We start from the raw sequence: 22,295 nt of genomic DNA on the forward strand, positions 1-22,295 counted from the left end.
TGGTGGTCACCAGTTTTTAAATGAATCTATGTTCCATACAGAACATTAAGAAGAGTGTTTTGTTCACATGTTTTATTGATGACAAAAATCCATGTAGCCATCACAAATTGGCTGATCCACGTTAGTGCAAGCCACCACAAGGTTTACTTAAAGCGACCCTTTTGAAGGGGACACTAGGACGCGCCCTCCTTCCTTCCTCAGCTTCCATCACGTAGCTGAATGGCACGTAGGCGGCGGGGTGGGCAGGTCTCAGGGCTTTTGGCATGGAGTGGTCATCCATCGGTACATAGACAGGAACGTATTTCATCGTTGACCTCGGCTGCAAAGGCAGACAATAGGAATCACTGTCTGTTGGATAGTAGCTGCTTGACATCAGGGTAGGGTAAGCGCATCGTCGCCTGGCCACTGCAGGGCCCTCATTCCAGCAATTAGTTGTTGTCGAAGTCTGACAGGATTTGATTTGCGTCTGCTGCTTCAAACGACCAGTAGTGTGAGGCCTAACCATTACGCACCGTGGCACATGGATGGCAAGAGGCACGGTGCTCTCTGCAGCGCAGTGGCACAGGTTTATTTGAGGTTGACAAACAGGCGAGTAGTTGTATGCACACTGATTGTGCAGTAGACCTGGGTGGTGGGTCGGTAATCCGGGGCAATAACCGTAGTCTTGTGATGTAGAATAGTGGCAGGCGCACTCTTGAGGATACCTTCGCTGAGCGCAACAGCATGGCGCATGATATTGTATTGGAACGAATACTTTTCCATGACTCTCGCCCTTACTGATATGTTGACCTCTCCATGCTTCGTCGTCATGGCTGTAGTCATGGTTTGTTTCTGGTGACACTTCATAATCTCTTGGGTGCTCAGTATCTTGATAGCCTGACAGACAAAAACAAAGATGAAACATCACCAACCCATTTTATTATGCCATCTTTTTATACTGCTGCTCTGATTTATGTATTTAAAAAACAATAACATGTTTAATTGATCATTCATGGCAAGAAGACAATTAGGTAAATTTTTCGAAAAACCTTGTTCAGAATGCACAACTGCTGCAGCGTTGAGTGGGCGTCTCTCATCCGTACACCCTGAAGGTCTAGCTGCTGAGCTCCGGATGAAGGATTTCCCTGGCACTTGCGCCCATGCATCGATCCGAACTCTTCGTCGGTTAGTGGTCGCAATGACCTGTGTTTTGACACCGTGGCTTTCCCTCTTAGGTCCCGTCGTTGTTGTTGCTGCAGCTCTTTGTCCAACGGGAGAGCGTGAATGTGGAATTGTGGAAGCATCCCCGCTTGGAGATGGAAGCTCTTCGGTCACTAGTATTGTTTCACGTTGTTCTGGGGCTTTGCTGAGGTCGTGGACTAACTCTCTTATCTCTTTGTAATTTGGTGTGATTAGTGTTACCTTGTTCTCAGTGCATGGATTACTGGCCGCCTGGACAGGTGCGTCTCCGACCGTCCCGTTTTCTGAACCTCCGCTTGATCGTGTATTGGCGGCCTTGTCGGGGCCTCCACCTTGTTTCACTTCAACTTCTTGGCCTCGTGCGTTCACCGACTGATGTTTTACACTGCTTGATTTAAGTCTCCAGTCAATTGTAACAGGCGAAATACCCGGTTGATTTACCACGAGGGCAGATTTGGGTCGTGCGTAATTATCTTGGCGACTGTTGATCTGTAAATTGCTTTCCGTTATATGTGTAGATAGGACTGCGTCCCCCTTCGCTGTGGACGGAATACTATTGACCCTATCTGGAATTGAACGTGATGGTGATGTCGTTTCCTCCCTGGTTAATCTCGAGAGCCCTGGCCGTATGCCTTCGAAACCAATCATTTTCAATTCTTCCTCAAAACCATCGTCGTGTAAACTCTCAGCTAAATAGAAAGAAAGAACCTATACACGTTAGAGAAGTCTACTCACAGAGATCCAATAAATCTATATGTAATTGTATGGAAGTACTTTTGTATTTGATGTTATAGGCTAGTGATTGTACTACACGTCAATTTAATCATGTGACAAAGGCATTCTTGGTATAATGAAATGTGATTCCTGCCTTGTTCCTTACCCCTATCTTTGTGGAAATCTACCACAAGCTTCTTTATCCCAAAGGACGGGTTCTCTAGATGCAAGAAAAAAATATCAATCATTGTCAATGCATAATCCATGCAATGCATAATGGTGGAGTCCATTTGTTCCTACCATTTTTGAATTTCTTCAGCTCTGTCAGATAGTAAAGGGCGAAGAGTTTAAGGTTGTCTGGTCTCTTTTTCAGTACAGCCCGGGACAAACCCTCCAGCATGGTAGTCAGACCATAAGGAAGGATGCCATCATATTCCCCCCTTGACATGCTTATGGGTCGCCAAAGCCTCAAAGATTCAGAATAAATATTGTTAGGGGTTGCTATTAGATACACACGAAGACATAGCCTATTTTCCACAGCCAAAATCACTGAACTAAAGTACCAAATTTGAGCTCACCTGAAAATAGTCCCGCCACAGATTAGTCAAGAATTACATGCAAATACCAGCTAGATGACGCATTCAATGTTATTTAGCTATGTTCTGCAGACATCAAACACACGTTACTTTTGAGACCGCCAGACTACATATCTATAGTTCGCCAGACTTCTACAGTTCGATCTGCAGTTATGTCATAATAACTTCATAATACGCTACCATTCTGAAATATAATTTTGAGGGCATGTCACAGTTCAATGTCGTCAACGCTACTACAAACAACATATGGCTGGATTGTGGTGAAATAATGATCTTTCATAGTTAAAGTTTTGAATTAAAAATAGAAAACAAGACCCGCCGCACAGGCGGACACATTTAACTTCAACACCAAGGACAGCATAATTGTGAAATCGACAGCGCTGTGGTTCTGTGGACGTAACCTAGGTACTCTTTATAGTTTATAATGGACACCAGTCAAAACTACATTATTTGTCAAGGAAAAGTTGATTAAATTCTAGAAAAAGGCGTCTTGAGGATGGGTAAAGCATTCCCTCTTCTCCTGGATGAGTGACATACTCAATTTAAACTGGTGTTAGATCTTCCATGGGTGCTACCCATTGCTACATGTTACAGATTAAAACAACAATATTCCATTCTAATAAAATATGTAAGGACTGCACCATGCTTAGTTGGGTTGAAATGTTAATGATAAGATAAACTATTTCTAAATCAATCTTACCTGGAACAAAGACATAGTTGGGTAGCCTGCCCCATGAGCCTGCCCCATACCGGTCAATGGCCATTGGACATCATCTGTTGCCTGTTGGGACATGGTCTGGGGAAACATTGTGGCTCTTTGCACTGAGGCAACGGGGTAAACATCGGCCCGTGGCCATGTCTGGAGCTGGCATTTGCCTGTACTGGGTATGTGCTCTGGGGCCTGTAGAGCCTGCTATGACTCATCTAGGAGCTGTTCTGGAACACAGTCCCCTGGTAGGGTGGGTATTGCTGGGTTTACATTGCAGAGGGGTTTCCTGTGGCTTCCTGGGGTGCCCTAAGGACGCTATCCATGTTGATAGGTAGTCCTGCCAACTCTAGATTTTCAGCAGTGTTACATTTCAGAAGCAGTTTGGCCTTTTCAATGCCTTTGAAAATGGCAAGGTCACCTGTAGTCTGTATCTCAATCTTCTGGGTTTCATTGTCAGATTTTGTGTCAGTTGAGATGTCATTTTTATCCTCCTTAGTTTTTACTTTCTGTTTGGTGATTGGTGGTCGTGTGGCCTAAATCTCAGACTTCCCCTTTAGACACAGATGTCAATGAACTGTTGCCCCCTTGATGAAAGACTGGGGCTACTATGGAATGAAACAGATTTAGCTTTACTGGTCCATCATTAAGCGGGTCCACCTCTTTGAAATGAAAGAAAAACTGGTGCTCTTTTTATGTAAATAAGAATACTGAGATTCATTTTGTTGAAGTATTTGTGTTAATAATTTGCTCTAACTAACATTTCCATCAGTTTAAACTAAGTTATTTTTCTCACACTGGCCCGTCAGTCACGTTTCTGTACAGCTGTCAGCTGGTTAGCTAGATAGCTAGCAATCGAAGTCAGCCAGTCAACTTCCAGTACCATGGACAGCACCAGAGATGTCAGTTCTATATCACAGTAGCTTCAGCCCCATGGACAGTGTAACTTCGCTATTTTACTAACGTTAATTAAATTGCCAGCTCTGGTAGTGAGCTAGCTAGCCATCTATGTTCTAGATGGGTTGCTGGCTAATGTTTAAGGTTAGCAAACTAACCAGGTGTGTCGTACTGTTCAGATGTTCCCATACAAGTTCCAGAGACAAACAAAATAATTATAGCTAACATAAAGCTAGAATTACTAGCAAGCTAGCTGGCTATAGGGATGAACGACTCCAGGATTTTTGGAGTCTACTCTTGCTCGACTTCCACAACACGCTGAAACAGCTGCGCACACACATACACACCACCTCATTATTGCAGAGTCAGACTAGGAAGACTAATTTTGCCTTCGAGAGAGGACTGGCATGAGCAAAGTGTTGCATATTTGTTCATCAAGTTATAAAAGGCCTATTGTTTGTATATAGAAGGTGGTGTAGGAACTAGAATATTTCAGTCATATTTCTGCTGTGCGTAGCCTTGACAGATTCCATGGGATGATGTGATGTACTCTCTAACCATATAAGCCTACACTGAGTGTACAAAACATTAAGAACACCTGCTCTTTCCATGGCATAGACTGACCAGGTGAATCCAGGTGAAAGCTATGACCCCTTATTGATGTCACTTCTTAAATCCACTTCATGTCAGTGTAGATGAAGGGGAGGAGACATGTTAATTGTGTATGTGTGCCATTCAGAGGGTGAATGGGCAAGACAAAATATTTAAGTGCCTTTGAACAGGGTGTGGTAGTAGGTATCAGGGCACTGGTTTGTGTCAAGAACTGCAACGCTGCTGGGTTTTTCATGCTCAACAGTTTCCCTTGTGTATCAAGAATGGTCCACCACCCAAAGGACATCCAGCCGACTTGACACAACTGTGGGAAGCATTGGCGTCAACATGGGCCAGCATCCCTGTGGAACGCGATCGACACCTTGTAGAGTCCATGCCCCGACTAAATGAGGCTGTTCTGATGGGGGTGGTGCAACTCAATATTAGGAAGGTGTTCTTACTGTTTTTTACACTCAGTGTATTCTTTGCCGAGTTATATTTCCCTATTCATAGATGTTTGTTATGTAATTACTATCTTAGCATGTGCCTTATTCCAGAGGATGATTCATACGGGATTCGCTTTTCCAAACTGCCCCATGTAACTCTTTATATTTTTTTCATTAAATTGACTTATGATAGAAGCCTGGTTTTTATTCTGGACGTGAAGATATTTCAAGTCAACGTCATGTCTAGTCATGTCTGCGCCTTCGTTGGGATTGCCTGTGTCTGCGACGCTGACTCCAGCAGCGGCTTTGTCATTAGTTTCGGCTCCTTTCCCTCTCTCTGGATCTGACGGGGTACTGCCTGCTGTGGGAGGTCTAGACCTATCACTGGGAGCAACGAAAGTACGCTATCCTGCTTCTTGTGGGCCCGTAAAGGGTTCAACAAATTGTGTGAGGGGTAGGAATGGGCGAATTTCTCCATTCCCTTCTCAGGCCATTGTATTGGGCAGTTCAATTGTGAGAAATGTCTCAGTCCCTGGAGCAAAAACGTTGTGCTATCAAGGAGCACGAGTACAGGACATAAATAAGCTGCTCCCAAACATTTTAAACCAGGATCAGAAAATTGAGTCTGTCATAGTTCATGTGGGATTCAATGACATTATGAAGGGCAGATCAGAACAGCTGAAGATGGATTTTAAATAACTTATTGGGTCACACCTTGACACCAACAAACGCCCCATAATATCTGGCCCTCTGCCCTCCCAAAATCGTGGCATTGAACGGTTCAGCAGACTTTTAGCCCTCCATAACTGTCTACAAGACAACTGCAGTTCTGTGGGTGTAAAGTTTTTTGACAATTTCGATACATTCTGGAAACAAAGCTCATTTTATAAGGAGGATGGGATCCATCCAATCATGTGGGTTCCTGGATCCTTTCACAGCATTATAAGGCTGCGTTGAGTCAATGACTTATCATTGACCCAAGCCCAGCTCAGTTAATCCCTACCATTGTATCTCTGAGTTGTCATAATGCTTCAGCAAATGTACATTATCCCAGGGGCGTTGGAAGACCTAATTTATGTCCCTCTTACTGCCCTGAATGCTGATCCCACAGTTATTGTATGCAGTAATCATGTGCCTATGAACCAGAGTTATATTGTTAGCACTGAGACAGTGTGCCCTAGTAGGAAGTCCAATGTGTGCAGTTCACCCTGTACTAACATAAATAACATGAGCATGTCTACCTCTGTTAAGCTTCCCAGTAAAGCAATGAAAAAACATGTAGCTTAAGAAACAAGGTTCATGAAATCAACAATTTGTTAGTAACAGATGACATTCACATTCTGACAATCTCTGAAACTCACTTAGATGATACAGTGGTAGCAATACATGGTTATAACATCTACAGAATATACAGAAATGCCAAAGTTGGAGGTGTTGCCGTTTATATTCAGAACCACATGCCTGTAAAGCTTAGAGAGGATCTCATGTTAAATACTGTTGTAGTGTTTTGTGTGGTCGGAGGTGTTTCTCCGCAATATGTATTTTCCTAGGAGAAGATTTATTGATTTTTCAAGTAAACACGTTTGTTTACATTGATCCCTGTGTCCTGCGCCTGACTCCTCTACTTCTCCTAAAGATAATCATTACAGAATCACCGACCAGCGATGGAGTCAGCAGGAGCAACCAGCCCTCCTATTCATATAGAGGAGCGCGTTCAACAGCAAGCGAGCATGATCCAGATTCTCATGACTGCCATGGATTGCGTGCTGCAGACCATGGAGAGAGTGGAGAGAAAAGGATGTCCCGTCAACCCAGCCACACCACCACCAGTCGCACCACCACCAGTTGCACCTCCTGATAAACACATTTCTACCCATCCTCCGTCTGTATCCAGTGGGATTCGGCTCTCGCTCCCAGGAGCGTATGATGGAACAGCTGCCGGGTGCCAGGGGTTCCTACTCCAGCTGGAGCTCTACCTGGCGGCTGTCCAGCCGGCACCCTCGGGAGGCGAGAGAGTGAGCGCTCTCATCTCCTGTCTGACTGGTAAAGCCCTGGAGTGGGCCACCGCCATCTGGGAAGAGGAAGGCCCGACTCTGGAGGACTACGAGGACTTCTCCCGCCGCTTTCGGGCAGTGTTTGATCATCCACCAGAAGGGAGAGCGGCGGGAGAGCGCTTGTTACATTTAAGACAGGAGATGAGGAGCGCTCAGGAGTTTGCACTGGAATTTAGGTCTCTGGCGGCTGGTGCGAGATGGAATGAACGGGCCCTGATCGATCACTACAGGTGTAGTTTGCGAGAGGACGTTCGTAGGGAGCTAGCCTGCAGGGACACCACCATCCACCTGGACCAGCTGGTGGACTTATCGATCCAGCTGGATAATCTGCTGGCCTCCCGCGGACGTCCAGATCGGGGTCCGTTGGTTCCATCCCCCAATCCCTTAGATCCAACTCCTATGGAGTTGGGAGGGGCTGGTACTAGGGAGACCGGAGGGGAGACCATTCCAGGCACTAGAGGTGACCGCAGAGCGCACACTGCTAGTCGGTTTTCCAGGGAGTCGAGGTGGTAGGCGGAACACTGGTGGTGCATCTCAGGTGAGTAGGCACACGACTCACCCAGACCCCCCTGTTGCTCACATGTGGATATCTATAGGATTTCCGGGGTTTTCCCCACATTTCCAGCATAAGGCGCTAGTAGGCGCTAGTAGATTCAGGCGCAGCTGGGAACTTTATTGATCGGTCCTTAGCCCATAGATTAGGGATTCCTATTGTTCCTGTTGATGTTCCCTTCCCTATACATGCCCTAGATAGTCGTCCGTTGGGGTCGGGGCTTATTAGGGAGGTCACAGCTCCCATTGCTATGGTGGCGCAGGGGAGTCATGAGGAGAGAATTAGTCTCTATCTGATTGACGCTCCTGCATTTCCCGTTGTGTTGGGTCTTCCCTGGTTGGCTTCTCATGATCCCATTATTTCGTGGCAACAGAGGGTTCTCAAGGGATGGTCCAGTCAGTGTTCGGGGAGGTGTTTAGGTGTTTCCTTAGGTGCCACTACGGTGGAAAGTCCAAACCAGGTTTCCACCATGCACATTCCTCCTGAATATGCCGATTTGGCAATCGCCTTCTGTAAAAGGAAGGCGACTCAATTACCACCCCATCGACCGGGGGATTGTGTGATAAATCTCCTGGAGGGCACTGCACTTCCCAGGAGTCACGTGTATCCTCTGTCACAGGAGGAGACGGCGGCTATGGAAACATATGTCGCTGAATCTCTGGGACAGGGTTACATTCGGCCCTCCATTTCACCTGTCTCCTCGAGTTTCATTTTTGTGAAGAAAAAGGATGGTGGTTTACGCCCGTGCATTGACTATCGAGGTTTGAACCAGATCACTGTTAAATACAGTTACCCGCTACCTCTGATCGCCAGTATGACAGAGTCATTGCTCGGGGCGCGCTTCTTCACAAAATTGGACCTCAGGAACGCGTACAACCTGGTGCGTATCAAGGGAGGGGATGAGTGGAAGACGGCATTTAGCACTACTTCTGGGCACTATGAGTACCTCGTCATGCCGTATGGGTTAATGAATGCTCCATCAGTCTTCAGAGACCTGCACGGGCGTGGTGTAGTGGTGTATATAGATGATATTCTAATATACTCCACTACCCGCGCTGAGCATGTGTCTCTTGTACGAATGGTGCTTGGTCGACTGTTGGAGCATGACCTTTACGTCAAGGCGGAGAAATGTCTGTTCTTCCGACAGTCCGTCTCCTTCATGGGGTACCGTTTGTCCGCGTCAGGGGTGGAGATGGAGACTGACCGCATTTCAGCCGTGCGTAATTGGCCGACTCCAACCACGGTAAAGGAGGTGCAGCGGTTTTTAGGGTTTGCCAACTACTACCGGAGGTTTATCCGGGGTTTTGGCCAGGTGGCGGCTCCCATTACCTCCTTACTGAAGGGGGGACCGGTGCGATTGCGGTGGTCGGCTGAGGCGGACAGAGCTTTTGGTAACCTGAAGGCTCTGTTTACCACGGCTCCAGTGCTAGCGCATCCTGATCCCTCCTTAGCGTTCATAGTTGAGGTGGACGCATCCGAAGCTGGAATAGGGGCTGTGCTATCTCAGCGCTCGGGTAAACCACCAAAACTCCGCCCCTGTGCTTTCTTTTCGAAGAAGCTCAGCCCGGCGGAGCGAAACTATGATGTGGGGGATAGGGAGTTGTTAGATGTTGTCGGGGCTCTGAAAGCGTGGAGACATTGGCTCGAGGGGGCTAGACACCCTTTCCTCATTTGGACTGACCACCGAAATCTGGAGTACATACGGGCAGCGAGGAGACTGAACCCTCGCCAGGCTAGGTGGGCCATGTTTTTCACACGCTTAATTTTCACTCTTTCTTACAAGCCAGGTTCCCAGAACGTCAAGGCAGACGCACTGTCCCGGCTCCTAAAGATAATCATTACAATATGGAGGGACATTCAATAAGCACAGCACTTACACAAATGACTGATGATTGGCTGAGATAAATTGATGATAAAAATATTGTAGGAGCTGTTTTGTTAGACTTCAGTGAGGCTTTTGACATTATCGTCATAGTCTGCTGCTGGAAAAACGTATGTGTTATGGTTTTACATCCCCGCTACATTGTGGATTAAGAGTTGCCTGTCTAACATAACACAGAGGGTGTTTTTTAATGGTAGCCTCTCAAACATAATCCAGGTAGAATCAGAAATTCCCCAGGGCAGCTGTCTAGGCCCCTTACTTTTTCAATCTTTACTAATGACATGCCACAGGCTTTAAGTACAGCCAGTGTGTCTATGTACGAGGATCACTCAACACTATACACGTCAGCTACTACAGCAACTGAAATGACTGCAACACTTAACAGAGCTGCAGGTGGTTTCAGAATGGGTGACAGGAATAAGTTCATCCTAAATATTTCAAAAACTAAAAGCATTGTATTTTGGACAAATCACTCACTAAACCCTAAACCTCAATTAAATCTTGTAATAAATAATGTGGAAATTGAGCAAGGTGAGCAAGGTGACTAAACTGCGTGGAGGAACCCTGGATTGTAAGCTGTCATGGTCAAAACATATTGATACAACAGTTGATATTGATACAACATGGGGAGAAGTCTATCCATAATAAAGCGCTGCTCTACCTTCTTAACAGCACTATCAACATGGCAGATCATACAGGCTCCAGTTTTTTGTCACACCTGGACTACTGTTCAGTCGTGTGGTCAGGTGCAACAAAGAGGGACTTTGGAAAATTGCAATTGGCTCAGAACAAGTCAGCACGGCTGGCACTTGGATGTACACAGAGAGCAAACATTAATAATATGCATGTCAATCTCTTCAAAGTGGAGATGAGATTGACTTCATCACTACTTGTATTCGTGAGAGGTATTGACATGTTGAAAGCACAGAGCTGTCTGTTTCAAGACTAGCACACAGCTCAGACACCCATGCATACCCGACAAGACATGCCACCAGAGGTCTCTTCACAGTCCCCAAGTCCAGAACAGACTATGGGAGGCGCACAGTACTACATAGAGCAATGACTACATGGAACTTTACTCCACATCAGTTAACTGATGCAAGCAGTAGAATCAGATTTAAAACACATATAAAAATACACCTTATGGAACAGCGGGGACTGTGAAGCAACACAAACATAGGCACAGACACATGCATACATACAAATGATAACATACACACTATATACACGTACACAGGGATTTTGTGTGGTAGATATGTGGTAGTGGAGTAGGGGCCTGAGGGCACACACTTAGTGTGTTGTGTAATCTGTAATGAATGTATTTTATTGTATAACTGCCTTAATTTTGCCGGACCCCAGGAAGAGTAGCTGTAGCCTTGGCAGTAGCTAATGGGGATCCATAATAAATACAAACACAAATACCCAGATACACACACCTACACATGGATTTTTTGTTGTAGATATGTGGTAGTAGAGTAGTGGCCTGAGGGCACACACTTAATTTGTTGTAAAATCTGTTGTGAATGTTTTGTAATGTTTTTAAAATTGTATAATTGCCTTAATTTTTCTGGACCCCAGGAAGAGTAGCTGCTGCCTTAGCTAATGAGGATCCATCATAAATACAAAAATACAAATAGACTACAGATAACTTGTGGTTGGCTGCCAAATGTATAGGTGTCCCCATAATATTTAAATTGAGGAAGTGTGATCATAATTATGGTAGACCCCTCCTATTAACAAAAATGCCTGTTGATTTGAACTGCTGGACAGTACTTGCACTTGAGAAGCGTTCATGGAGGAGAAAGGGAATTTGCCATTTCCAAAACGTTTAGCTCAGTGGGGAATCGTGGGTGCCCTGCTTTGCGATCTATTGCCTAGGTAGGACATCAATTAAATAAGCTATATTTGGCGCAATTAAGCCTAATTAAAAGGACAGATTTGACGATGTTCAACTTCAATTCACTGGCACAATGTAAAATAGCTTTGTCATTGGCTTACTCATTAATAGCCTAATTGAAAAAACTGTTGGTCACTATATCCAGCAAAAACTAGGACCATGAAAAAAGGACTAGCTGGAGCTCACCTTAGAGGTCAGTTGTGAATGCCCTCATCCGCTAGTAAACTTAATCTGATTCACTAAGATCTGCCCACTACAGTGCTATCTGGTTAGAATTTGATGTTGAGGTCCATAGCTATACTCTTGATAGTCACCACCACACACACATGTGGACACAGCTGCTTCCATTTAAAGATGTTTATATGCACTTGTGTGTGGTTCTGAAACAATACAATCATTATCCATTTGAAGATACTAAGATAAATATACACGTGCAATATAAAAATAAGTAGATGAGCAAACTGTGGCATAATATTAACACATGTATGAATGCAACAGTACAGCATCTAGACATAATTAAAGAATACACATGGCTAGAGAGAGAGAAATAGAAGGCCTAAGGCCATGGATGTTTTATGGCTATCTCCCTGGCCTGGCTGATATCTTAATTTAGGGCTACCGCACATGTGCTGGAACATTCTCGAAACTTTTAGAATCTGTAGAAGGGCACCAGCTACTACACAAGTAACACAACAGGCTATACATATTGCAGATATAAACATATTGCAGCAGTAGCATGCACATAATATAAACATTGCTAGATTAGTCACACGCAATAAACACATGTGAATAATGAATAATAATGAATAGTGATACTCAATAAACATACTTGAATAATGAAGAATAATGAATAATGATACTAGACAAAGTAGCACGCATGGGGTACAAACAAACAGTAGAGATAGCATTACCCGAGAGCTAGCAAACATTGCAACTTCTTAATTGCAAACTTATCTACACAGTTACACTGCACAATAATGTAACCATAACTCACTACTATTGCACCCCCTATTGGCAGAATAACATTCCCAACACAAACTTAGTGGCTACTAGTGCAGGAGACTGTGGACCGAGAACGGCAGAGGACTGGGGGCCAAGCACAAAGGCTGAAGTCCGGGAACCTACAGTTAAAGTCGGAAGTTTACATACACTTAGGTTGGAGTCATTAAAACTCATTTTTCAACCACTCCACAAATTTCATGTTAACAAAGTATAGTTTTGGCAAGTCGGTTAGGACATCTACTGTGTGCATGACACAAGTAATTTTTCCAACAATTGTTTACAGACAGATTATTTCACTTATAATTCACTGTATCAAAATTCCAGTGGGTCAGAAGTTTACATACACTAAGTTGACTGTGCCTTTAAACAGCTTGGAAAATTCCAGAAAATTATGTCATGGCTTTAGAAGCTTCTGATAGGCTAATTGACATAATTGGAGTCAATTGGAGGTGTAGCTATGGATGTATTTCAAGGCCTACCTTCAAACTGAGTGCCTCTTTGCTTGACATCATGGAAAAATCTAAAGAAATCAGCCAAGACCTCAGAAAAAAGTCTGGTTCATGCTTGGGAGCAATTTCCAAACGCCTGAAGGTACCACGTTCATCTGTACAAACAATTGTACACAAGTATAAACACCATGGGACCACGCAGCCGTCATACCGCTCAGGAAGGAGACGCGTTCTGTCTCCTAGAGATGAACGCACTTTGGTGCGAAAAGTGCAAATCAATCCCAGAACAACAGCAAAGGACCTTGTGAAGATGCTGGAGGAAACAGGTACAAAAGTATCTATATCCACAGTAAAACGAGTGCCATATCGACATAACCTGAAAGGCCACTCAGCAAGGAAGAAGCCACTGCTCCAAAACCGCCATAAAAAAGATTGTACTTTTTGGAGAAATGTCCTCTGGTCTGATGAAACAAAAATAGAACTGTTTGGCCATAATGACCATCGTTATGCTTGGAGGAAAAAAGGGGGAGACTTGCAAGCCGAAGAACACCATCCCAACCGTGAAGCATGGGGGTGGCAGCATCATGTTGTGGGGGTGCTTTGCTGCAGGAGGGACTGGTGCACTTCACAAAATAGATGGCATCATAAAGCAGGAAAATGATGTGGATATATTGAAGCAACGTCTCAAGACATCAGTCAGGAATTTAAAGCTTGGTCGCAAATGGGTCTTCCAAATGGACAATGACCCCAAGCATACTTCCAAAATTGTGGCAAAATGGCTTAAGGACAACAAAGTCAAGGTATTGGAGTGGCCATCACAATGCCCTGACCTCAATCCTATAGAAAATGTGTGGGCAGAACTGAAAAAGCGTGTGCGAGCAAGGAGGCCTACAAACCTGACTCAGTTACACCAGCTCTGTCAGGAGGAATGGGCCAAAATTCACCCAACTTGTTGTGGGAAGCTTGTGGAAGGCTACCCAAAACTTTTGACCCAAGTTAAACAATTTAAAGGCAATGCTACCAAATACTAATTGAGTGTATGTAAACTTCTGACCCACTGGGAATGTGATGAAAGAAATACAAGCTGAAATAAATCATTCTCTCTACTATTATTGTGACATTTCACATTCTTAAAATAAAGTGGTGATCCTAACTGAACTAAGACAGGGAATTTTTACTAGGATTAAATGTCAGGAATTGTGAAAAACTGAGTTTAAATGTATTTGGCTAAGGTGTATGTAAACATCCGACTTCAACTGTAAGTCAGAAAAGTTTTAACTTGCAACTATTGCCAGAGACTGAGGGTTGGGTATGAATGGAAACTGTGAGCCTACCGGGTGGCCATGGTAGACTGGACCTACCAAGAAGACGGGGAACTCTAGACCTACCATTGGGCAGGATACACTGGACCAACTTGAGGGACAGGACACTTTACACATGCCAGGTACACAGGAAACTGAAACTCTGACCCTACCAGGGGGAAAGGGAACTCTGACCCTACCAGGAGGGAAAGGAACTCTGACCTTACTGGGAAGGAAGGGAACTCTGACTCTGACCCTACCGTGGGGGAAGGAAACTCTGACTCTGCCCATATCCGGGAGGAAGGGGACACTTACCCTATGGTGGGGGCAGGGAACTGACCCTACTGTGGTGGCAGGGAAATGGACATCTAGGTCACAGGGGGCATCAGGGGTGCCTTCTGGTGGGTCACCCGGGGTGATGTCTGGTGGGTCCCCTGAGTAGAGGTCTGAAAGGTCTGAAGGTAGAAGGACCTTCTGGGCTGGAACTAGTACGGTGCTGGCAGGCGTGGCTGGAGAGGCCCCAAAGTCCTGGCTGCACTTGGCATCTGTAGTAGCTGCAGGCTGTGGCTCCATCCTAGGAGCAGATGAAGAATCCACCGCTGGATTGGGCTCCGGACCTGGAGTGGGAGAGACAGATGTAGACTTTGTGGTTAAAGGCTCCAGACAGTCGAACCTCGAGCAGCCGTGCTTAGTCCCTTCCTGTACTCCATGTTCACCCATGACTGCGTGTCCGCTCACAACTCTAATACCATCATTAAGTTTTCAGACAACACAACGGCTGTGTAAAGGTTTTCCTGAGATAGATCTGATTAGCAGTGGTGTAAAGTACTTAAGTTGTTTTTTGGGGGTATCTGCACTTTACTATTTATATTTTTGACAACTCTAACTCTTACTCCACTACATTACTCCTTACATTTTCCCTGACACCCAAAAGTACTCGTTACATTTTGAATGGTTAGCAGGACAGGAAAATTGTCTAATTCACGCACTTATCAAGAGAACATCCCTGGACATCCATACTGCCTCTGATCTGGCAGACTCACTATACACAAATGCTTTGTTTGTGAATTTTGTCTGTGTTGAACTGTGCCCCTGGCTATCCATAAATAAAAAAAACAAGAAAATCGTGTTGTCTGGTTTGCTTAATATAAGAAATTTTAAATGATTTATACTTTTACTTTTGATACTTAAGTACATTTTAAACCAAATACTTTTAGACTTTTTCTCAAGTGGGATTTTACTGGATGACTTTCACTTTTACTGGAGTCATTTTCTTTTAAGGTATCTTTACTTTCACTCAAGCATGAAAATGAGATACCTTTTCTTCCACTGCTGATTAGTGGCCTATGATACGTCAGTGTGTCAGGGTTCAATGGAATGGTTGTGCTCCAGCAATTTGATAAAATAACCTTTTATTCAGTTATTTCCTTAAATGTTTTCTCCTCTGCTCAATAATACATAAAAAACAAAGTACTGCATAGATTCCTAAGCTCTCCCAGTGTTGTGTCACACCGTCTTGAACTGACCAATAAAAACGTGTTAAGAAATGGAAAAACAACTCGCTTCAATCAAAAATGTCTAACCAATTACAGTGCTGGTGTAACGCATTTCGCGGTTGATCCTCCCACTTCTGTTGACACGTACACTTTCAGACACACACTTTACTTACATTTTTTAATAAACAACAAATCAATACAAAAAGTACCTGGGGGAACACAAATGTATATATAAAGAATATACCAAGGACTTTCAGACACACACACCTATGCAGTTACCCATACTTGATACAATGCATTATTCTTCTGAGATAGACCTAGTAGATAATTAACTCTTCAATATTTTCTAATAAAATGAAAATAAAAACAATTGATTACCGATGTGAGTGATTATTATACTTTTTTACTTTACATTATATAAATTCTTCCAGTATCCAGATGGTAAACTAAACTGTACCCCGGAAGTATAACGTTGTAGTGTTTCTCGGTCACGCACAGCGACTGAGGAACTTGTCCATGTGGAAAAGATGAAGTGATGATCGTAGCGAACTGTTACAGAAAAGTAGGCGAAGTGAGTATGATTTACTGTAATTGTCAGTCCATCTTTGAGCTGTTTATGAATTCTAAGTATTTTACTAAGCAAGGTTCAGCTTGGATATGATAGGTATTATATTAGCAAGCTAGCTAGCCAGCTATGTTATCACACATCTTTACTAGTTAGCGAACGTTAGGTTGCTAGTTCAAGTATGGGTAGCAGCCAGGGTTGCCATGTCTAGGCCAAAAACTGGTTAGCGGACCAAACACTTAAAAGACACACCCTATCCCCTCAGCTCTCAAATTAAGTGGACACTTCTGATGACGTCTGACGAGTATACACTTGCAGGGCGAGGAAGGAATGATTTTTAAATAGACCACCCTTGGCCGGAAATTCGTCACGCGTTCATCCCGCGATGATAGTGTTTTAGCCACAGGTTGCTTGTGGGTGCTTTATATGCGCTACAGTCAAATAGGAGTGCATGTCTACTTATTTCAAATATATAATTATTAATATACGCTTACTGTATGATAGCTAGCAAATTAATTAGCTAACTAACGTTAGCCTGCCTAGCTGGAACTTCTGAAGAAGGAACAATGTTTAATTTCTAACATTTCCAAAACATATTTACTTTTTACGAGACGTTTGTGCTGTCATGTGCATTAGTAGCACAATTTCTAACTTATTTGCATTTGTTTTTACTTACACTTGTATGTTGACTTCTCTATTGATGTTGTTTTTAAGTTTTTTTCATAGCGGATGTACAATCATGCAAATTGAAATATGGGGAGTTTCAGACCCCTGAGTGAACATAATTGTACACTTGCAAAGCCGACTAAAAACGAGGGCTAAGGGACTGGGCGAGGTTGTCTTAAAACTTCCCTGGGCTAGGTGGGACGCTTACCTAGTCAACATCCAGTGGAATGCTATAACTTCAATTTCTCAAACATATGACTATTTTACACCATTTTAAAGACAAGACTCTCGTTAATCTAACCACATTGTCTGATTTCAAAAAGGCTTTACAGCGAAAGCAAAACATTCGATTATGTCAGGAGAGTACCCTGCCAAAAATAATCACACAGCCATTTTCACAGCAAGCATATATGTCACTAAAGCCAAAGCCACAGCTAAATGCAGCACTAACCTTTGATGATCTTCATCAGATGACACTCCTAGGACATTATGTTATACAATACATGCATGTTTTGTTCAATCAAGTTCATATTTATATGAAAAACCAGCTTTTTACATTAGCATGTGATGTTCAGAACTAGCATACTTCCGGTGAATTTACTAAATTACTCATGATTAACGTTCACAAAATACATAACAATTATTTGAAGAATTATAGATACAGAACTCCTTTATGCAATCGCGGTGTCAGATTTTAAAATAGCTTTTCGGCGAAAGCACATTTTGCAATATTCTGAGTACATAGCCCGGCCATCACGGCTAGCTAATTTGACACCCACCAAGTTTGGCCCTCACCAAACTCAGATTTACTATAAGAAAAATTGGATTTCCTTTGCTGTTCTTCGTCAGAATGCAGTCCCAGGACTTCTACTTCAACAACAAATGTTGTTTTGGTTCCAAATAATCCATAGTTATATCCAAATAGCTCCGTTTTGTTCGTGCGTTCAAGTCACTATCCGAAGGGTGACACGCGAGCGCATTTCGTGACAAAATGTTTTCAAAATATTCCATTACCGTACTTCGAAGCATGTCAAACGCTGTTTAAAATCAATTTTTATGCTATTTTTCTCGTAAAATAGCGATAATATTCCAACCGGGCGACGTTGTATTCAGTCAAAGGCTGAAAGAAAAAAATGGAGAATTCTCATGAATGCGCATCTCCAGTGTCACTGTTCCCAGCCTGACCACTAACAAATTATCCTGCTGTTCTTCACCCAGGTACAGGAGACACGTCATTGCACTTTCTGGCGCCTCCTGAGAGCCAATGGAAGCCTTAGAAAATGTCACGTTACAGCAGAGATGCTGTATTTTCGATAGAGATGCAACAGAAGGATAACAAATTGTCAGACAGTGCACTTCCTGTATGGAATCTTCTCAGGTTTTGGCCTGCCATATGAGTTCTCTTATACTCACAGACACCATTCAAACAGTTTTAGAAACTTTAGAGTGTTTTCTATCCAAATCGATTAATTATATGCATATTCTCGTTTCTGGGCAAGAGTAGTAACCAGTTTAAATCGGGTACGTTTTTTTATCCGGCCGTGCAAATACTGCCCCTTAGCCCCAACAGGTTAAGTGTTTGGACCGAAGCCTAAGGGTGTACCGATATGGCCATAGTCATCGTATCCGTAAATTGACAGGTGATACTCGTGATTGGAAAAAACGGAAGTGTTTTAATATGCCTAAGTACATGTTGACAAAATACCACCCAGCACATTCTCTCTGCAAAAAAATTGGTTCTTTCATGAACGTTCCCCCTCGAGCACCCCATTGGTTACTGTATGAACGCTGCAATTTGGCGTGTTCCTGCATGTGGTCATTCCTGCATCTTTAGATACAATTGAACATAGAAAAAAAATAGAAAGGATATTTTCTCCAAAACGATTTCTGAGGGAGTGCGCACATGCGTCTATTCTGTGTTAGTGCGGTTAAAGAAACAGGTCCTCCCATATGCTTAATTTAGAGGTATTTATGCAACTTTAGTTGTGATACAAACGTTGGGTTATATGTTTTGATTTTTAATACATTCTAAGGCTGCATAATGCAACTCTAATGATGATTTAAAAAAAGTACCATTGAAAGGCATGAGCTCTGCTTTGTTTTTTTGTGTGCAGGCTACACACTTCATCAGTCTCTCGTTCACAATTTGACAAGCACTTGATAATGCATCAAATTTCCCGGTGGCATCCCCCTTTTGTAGCTGTAATGCCCCCTAAGAAAATCCATGCCTTTTGCGGCCAGTGGCCATTGTGCCCTTGGGTTGAATATTATAATAATAATAATGTACTGAAAAAAAATATGAATGCCAAAATGTTGAAGATTTTAGAGTTACAGTTCATAGAAGGGAATCAGTCAATTTAAATAAATCCATTAGGCCCTAATCTATGGATTTCACATGACTGGTCAGGGGTGCAGACATGGGTTGGCCTGGGAGGACATTTCTGTCTGTAATAAAAAACCTTTTGTGGGTAAAAACTCATTCTGATTGGCTGTGCCTGGCTCCCCAGTGGGTAGACCTGGCTCCCAAGTGGGTGTGCCTATGCCCCCCCCCAGGCCTACCCATGGCTGTGCCCCTGCCCAGTTTTGTGAAATCCATAGAAAGAAAAAAGTCAATTGAAATCTCTGAACTCAGTAAAGTCTTTGAAATTGTTGCATGTGGCATTTTTATATTTTTATTCAGTATAGATGTCACCTTGATACATACAGTCTACTACTCAATGGCGAGGGCATGATAGGCAACAACACTGGGACACAGTGCCCTTCGCTCCCACTTGACAAGACTGTCCGGCAACGCCGTTGGAAATAGCTACCGAGTAGCCAATATCAGGGTGACAGTCACAGTAAGCACATGCATACATCACATGAAGCAACAGTATACCCATCATCAATACTTTGAATCAAAAACCAACAATCATCAGTTTTTTTCTAACTGAATATGTACAGTTATTTGTGTAAAACTAACAGTGAAAAATTACTCAGACTCATCCTCTAGCTGAAAAACAGAAGTCCAAACTCTTGTGGTATTGTAGCTCAATGTACGGCAGTGCCTGGTAAGAAACGGAAGAAAAACGCTCAACCTTTCCACATGCCCACTACTTTCCCTTCGACACACCCACTCCTTTCCACACGCCCACACTCCAGTCGCCATATTGGATTGCAGCTACCCCTTTCTCTGCTAGTTTTGTAACTGTGATGCTAACAAGGCTGCTAGCCTGAGACTAGCTCTCGAGAACCCAATGGTATGGAATTGGAGTCATGATAATGGTAAGCCTGAGACTCCTAGCTGATGTGAACCAACAACGCAGCTGTCTAGCCTTGTAAGGAAAATATTTTATGAATTGGATTCAGTGTTTATTACCAAATATGTCCATTAGCTAGCTAGCTACATATTCAGTTCATTCACATCCTCACTATCTGTTCTTCTCTCCCTTTTCAGATCTAGTAGCTACACCATTATACTCAGCATGGCAAGTGAGCAGGAGGTAGCAGCAGTCGGCAGGATTCTGGTCAACCCAAAGCAGGACCTGACAACACGGTTCAGAGCTCTCTTCACCCTGCGTAACCTGGGCGGACCAGAGGCCATCGAATGGATCAGTCAGGCTTTTGTTGATGACTCTGCTCTGTTGAAACATGAGCTGGCATACTGCCTGGGCCAAATGCAGGATGAGAGGGCCATACCCACGCTAGAGACTGTTCTAAAAGACACAACACAGGAGCCTATGGTCAGGCATGAAGCAGGTCAGTATGCCAGCTCATTAGAGTCCACTCTCGTTCATGCATACCTTATTGATAAACATGTTCACAGATAATGATGATAATGGTGCTTATCTAAACAGTTAACTATTTTTTTATTTAGGGGAAGCATTAGGAGCTATTGGGAACCTCAAGGTCCTTGACTTACTGAAAGAGTACTCAGAGGACCCAGTCATTGAGGTATGGTAAAACGAGACATATTGGAGGGAAATAGAAGTAGCGTAGAGAATATGTGGAAATGAAACATTACACAGCAGTTACAGTCAATTCACTATGACCAGTACAGTGCCTGTATAGTGGTTATGACATGACTGTCCTCCACCAGGTGGCAGAGACGTGCCAGTTGGCTGTTAGGCGGCTGGAGTGGCTGATATCTGGTGGGGACCAGAAAGGAGAGGAGGTCACCGATGGAAACCCCTACTGTTCTGTGGACCCTGCTCCCCCAGCCCAGAGGAAGACTGTCCCTGAGCTGAGGACACAGCTCCTGGATGAGAGCCTGCCGCTGTTTGAGCGCTACAGGGCCATGTTCGCCCTCCGCAACCTGGGCACCGAGGAGGCTGTCCTGGCTCTAGGAGATGGTGAGAGACTGGCAGTCATTCTTAAACTATGCGGTATATGGCAGTTGGCAATAAAGGATCAAATTAGTAACATGCAGAGGGGCTTATTTTCAGCCAAACGTGCAACCAGCCATGTAATTGTTATTCGCATAAGCAAATTTTCTTGTCCTGAATCATCGTCATTGCATAACCCTCCACTATCAGCGTCCTCCGAACACCAACACTCACTCAACCCTTCGTTGTCCTGCCACCCAGGTCTTCAGTGTAGCAGTGCCTTGTTCCGCCATGAGATTGGCTACGTCCTGGGTCAGATCCAGCACCCAGCCAGCATCCCCCAGCTGCAGGCAGCCCTGGAGCTGGACGGGGAGAACGCCATGGTGAGACACGAGTGTGCCGAGGCCCTCGGATCCATCGGCAAGGAGGAGTGTATGAAGATCCTGGAGCGCTACAGGAAAGACACAGAGCGCGTGGTGAAGGAGAGCTGTGAGGTAGCCCTGGACATGCTGGAGTATGAGAACGGCACACAGTTCCAGTACGCTGACGGACTACTACGACTGCAGGGGGAGCAGTAAGCATGGACACCAGGAGAACTGCTATACAGCACTAGAAGAGCTTTCTACAGAGGTCATAAATCATGATCACTGATACCCATTTTCACTTATTAAAACTATCTGACTCTCACCTGTCATTATTAGCCTTTATGAGACAAGGCAGTGTAATAATTGTATTACAGTACATCTGAAGCCATGTTGTGGTTCATTTATTTGTTTTCATGTAATCTATATGATTAAATGGTCAAGGGTTCAATACTCCCCCCCCCAAGCTCAGTGAACCATTCACATGTATTTTGTATTCCGAGTGATCTGATCATAAGCGTCTGAAAACAGGAATCCTGATTGTCAAAGATTGTTAATCCACTTTTCTGCTGTGTCATATTCGCATAGATTTTTATCTTGTCGAAAATAAAGGCTTAGATAACACTGATTCTGTA

General features: G+C 43.8%; 2 protein-coding genes across 4 annotated transcripts; one reads left to right on the plus strand and one right to left on the minus strand.

Moving 5' to 3' along the window:
* Positions 1 to 11: 11 nt before the first annotated feature.
* On the minus strand, positions 12 to 2,600 carry LOC106584256 (uncharacterized). 2 transcript variants are annotated; one of them, XM_014169306.2, is made up of 5 exons: positions 2,472 to 2,600; positions 2,194 to 2,360; positions 2,060 to 2,113; positions 1,029 to 1,868; positions 12 to 876 (listed from the first exon to the last, which is right to left on the minus strand). In XM_014169306.2, the coding sequence occupies exons 2-5, from the start codon at positions 2,339 to 2,341 to the stop codon at positions 122 to 124; spliced, it is 1,797 nt and encodes a 598-aa protein (XP_014024781.2). In that variant the 5' UTR covers positions 2,342 to 2,360; positions 2,472 to 2,600; the 3' UTR covers positions 12 to 121. The 2 variants fall into 2 exon arrangements, with proteins under 2 accessions (XP_014024781.2, XP_045562421.1); XM_045706465.1 differs by lacking the exon at positions 2,472 to 2,600 and having other exon boundaries at positions 2,194 to 2,460.
* Positions 2,601 to 16,221: 13,621 nt separating this feature from the next.
* On the plus strand, positions 16,222 to 22,288 carry LOC106584359 (deoxyhypusine hydroxylase). Of its 2 annotated transcripts, XM_014169580.2 has the most exons (6): positions 16,239 to 16,334; positions 19,675 to 19,834; positions 20,431 to 20,732; positions 20,851 to 20,927; positions 21,073 to 21,325; positions 21,560 to 22,288. In XM_014169580.2, the coding sequence occupies exons 3-6, from the start codon at positions 20,459 to 20,461 to the stop codon at positions 21,874 to 21,876; spliced, it is 921 nt and encodes a 306-aa protein (XP_014025055.1). In that variant the 5' UTR covers positions 16,239 to 16,334; positions 19,675 to 19,834; positions 20,431 to 20,458; the 3' UTR covers positions 21,877 to 22,288. The 2 variants fall into 2 exon arrangements, with proteins under 2 accessions (XP_014025054.1, XP_014025055.1); XM_014169579.2 differs by lacking the exon at positions 19,675 to 19,834 and having other exon boundaries at positions 16,222 to 16,334.
* Positions 22,289 to 22,295: the final 7 nt, after the last annotated feature.

Source organism: Salmo salar, chromosome ssa23 (genome assembly GCF_905237065.1).
Source record: "Salmo salar chromosome ssa23, Ssal_v3.1, whole genome shotgun sequence".
Lineage (NCBI taxonomy): Eukaryota > Metazoa > Chordata > Actinopteri > Salmoniformes > Salmonidae > Salmo > Salmo salar.

What these genes read in the sequence shown, in the direction of transcription:
- LOC106584256 (XM_014169306.2), bottom strand. Translation starts at nt 2,341, where the DNA reads ATGTCAAGGGGGGAATATGATGGCATCCTTCCTTATGGTCTGACTACC. An exon ending in GCTGAAGAAATTCAAAAATG is followed by an intron (nt 2,114 to 2,193) that starts GTAGGAACAAAT and finishes TCTTGCATCTAG; the next exon opens with AGAACCCGTCCTTTGGGATA. An exon ending in AGATTTCCACAAAGATAGGG is followed by an intron (nt 1,869 to 2,059) that starts GTAAGGAACAAG and finishes CTTTCTATTTAG; the next exon opens with CTGAGAGTTTACACGACGAT.
- LOC106584359 (XM_014169579.2), top strand. Translation starts at nt 20,459, where the DNA reads ATGGCAAGTGAGCAGGAGGTAGCAGCAGTCGGCAGGATTCTGGTCAAC. An exon ending in TATGGTCAGGCATGAAGCAG is followed by an intron (nt 20,733 to 20,850) that starts GTCAGTATGCCA and finishes TTTTTTATTTAG; the next exon opens with GGGAAGCATTAGGAGCTATT. An exon ending in CAGAGGACCCAGTCATTGAG is followed by an intron (nt 20,928 to 21,072) that starts GTATGGTAAAAC and finishes GTCCTCCACCAG; the next exon opens with GTGGCAGAGACGTGCCAGTT.